Below are 1,396 nucleotides of genomic sequence, written 5' to 3'. Positions count from 1 at the left end.
TTGCTCCTCTGTTGTGTCTGTCCATCCTGCGTGGCCGTCTGTGCGCCTCCCGGCTCAGGCCCCAGGGCTGGCTCAGCGGCTGGCTCCCTGCCTGGCGCCCCACCTCCATGTCCCACCTGAAGAACGTGGAGGCCCGAATCCTGCAGTGTGAGTGCTGAAAGTGGGGGGGGGGGGGGGGGAACCTCGCTCCTGGGATCCATGGGGGGTGTCCGTGGCCAGGGCGCTGCGTAGGGCTTGGGTTGTATTTCCTATGGGGGGTGACTGGGGTCAAACAGCAGCTGCTGAGTAAGGAGGCCATGGGGTATGTCCCCCTAAGGGGGCTGGGTCGGAGCCCCCCATGGTTACACTCCACCCAGCCCCCCCAACTATATCAGAGAAGGGGGCCCAGGACCCGCTATGGGGGGTCTCAGAGACCCAGGGGGTTAAGTACCCCCTATGGGTGCTCTAGCTGATCCAGGGGCTTAGATAGGAGTCTAGGGAGTATATCCCTCATGGGGGGCACTGGGGGACCCAGGGGCTAAGTGGAGGCATGTGGGGGGCTGGCTCAGGGCCTGGTGGCTGGGCTGGGGACCAGGCAGGGGGACACACCACCTATGGGGGGGCTGGGATGTGGGGGGCTGACTCAGGGCCTGGCGGTTGGCCCGGGGTCCGGCCAGGGGGACACACCGCTTATGTGGGGGCTGGCAGGTGAGGGGCTGAGTCAGGGTCTGGTGGCCAGGCTGGGGTCTGGGCAGGGGGACACCCCCCATGGGCTGCTGGCTCAGGGCCCCCCTGATCTCCCTCCCTGCGCAGGCCTGCAGAGCCGGTTCGTAGGGCGGTACGTGACCCTGCCGGGCCGGGCGCGCGTCTGGACCGTCTCGCTGTGCCCGGAGCAGGGCGAGGGGCGCACCCCCCTGGTGCTGGTGCACGGCTTCGGGGGCGGCGTGGGGCTGTGGGTGCTCAACCTGGACCGGCTCGGGGCCCGGCGGCCCCTTCACGCCTTCGACCTGCTGGGCTTCGGGCGCAGCTCCCGGCCCCCCTTCCCCCATGATGCCCAGGGCGCCGAGGCAGAGTTCGTGCGCTCCATCGAGGACTGGCGCCAGCAGATGGGCATCGGCGCCATGATCCTGCTGGGCCACAGCCTGGGGGGCTTCCTGGCGGCCTCCTACAGCTTGGCGTACCCCGAGAGGTGAGACCCCCCGGCCCCTGCTACCCGCCCCCCTACCCACCCCGATCCTACAGCCTGGCATACCCCGAGAGGTGAGACCCCCCGGCCCCTGCTACCCGCCCCCCTACCCACCCCGATCCTACAGCCTGGCATACCCCGAGAGGTGAGACCCCCCGGCCCCTGCTACCCGCCCCCCTACCCACCCCGATCCTACAGCCTGGCATACCCCGAGAGGTGAGACCCCCCGGC

General features: G+C 69.8%; 1 protein-coding gene across 1 annotated transcript; it reads left to right on the top strand.

The window, feature by feature from the left end:
* The first annotated feature begins 64 nt into the window (after positions 1 to 64).
* LOC112122504 ((Lyso)-N-acylphosphatidylethanolamine lipase-like) lies at positions 65 to 1,172 on the top strand. The gene is made up of 2 exons (XM_024221291.2): positions 65 to 147; positions 793 to 1,172. Exons 1-2 carry the CDS (start codon positions 108 to 110, stop codon positions 1,170 to 1,172), a joined length of 420 nt encoding a protein of 139 aa, XP_024077059.1. The 5' UTR covers positions 65 to 107.
* Positions 1,173 to 1,396: the final 224 nt, after the last annotated feature.

This window comes from Terrapene carolina, unplaced genomic scaffold, assembly GCF_002925995.2.
Source record: "Terrapene carolina triunguis isolate 2854851 unplaced genomic scaffold, T_m_triunguis-2.0 Scaffold12746, whole genome shotgun sequence".
In the NCBI taxonomy this organism is placed as follows: domain Eukaryota; kingdom Metazoa; phylum Chordata; order Testudines; family Emydidae; genus Terrapene; species Terrapene triunguis.
Note: the sequence above shows the minus strand (reverse complement) of the source record. Positions and strands in the feature narration are given on the sequence as shown.

Excerpts from the sequence above, each read along its gene's own strand:
- LOC112122504 (XM_024221291.2), top strand. The coding sequence starts at position 108 with ATGTCCCACCTGAAGAACGTGGAGGCCCGAATCCTGCAGT. Across the intron at positions 148-792 it reads GGAGGCCCGAATCCTGCAGT|GCCTGCAGAGCCGGTTCGTA; the intron begins GTGAGTGCTGAA and ends CTCCCTGCGCAG.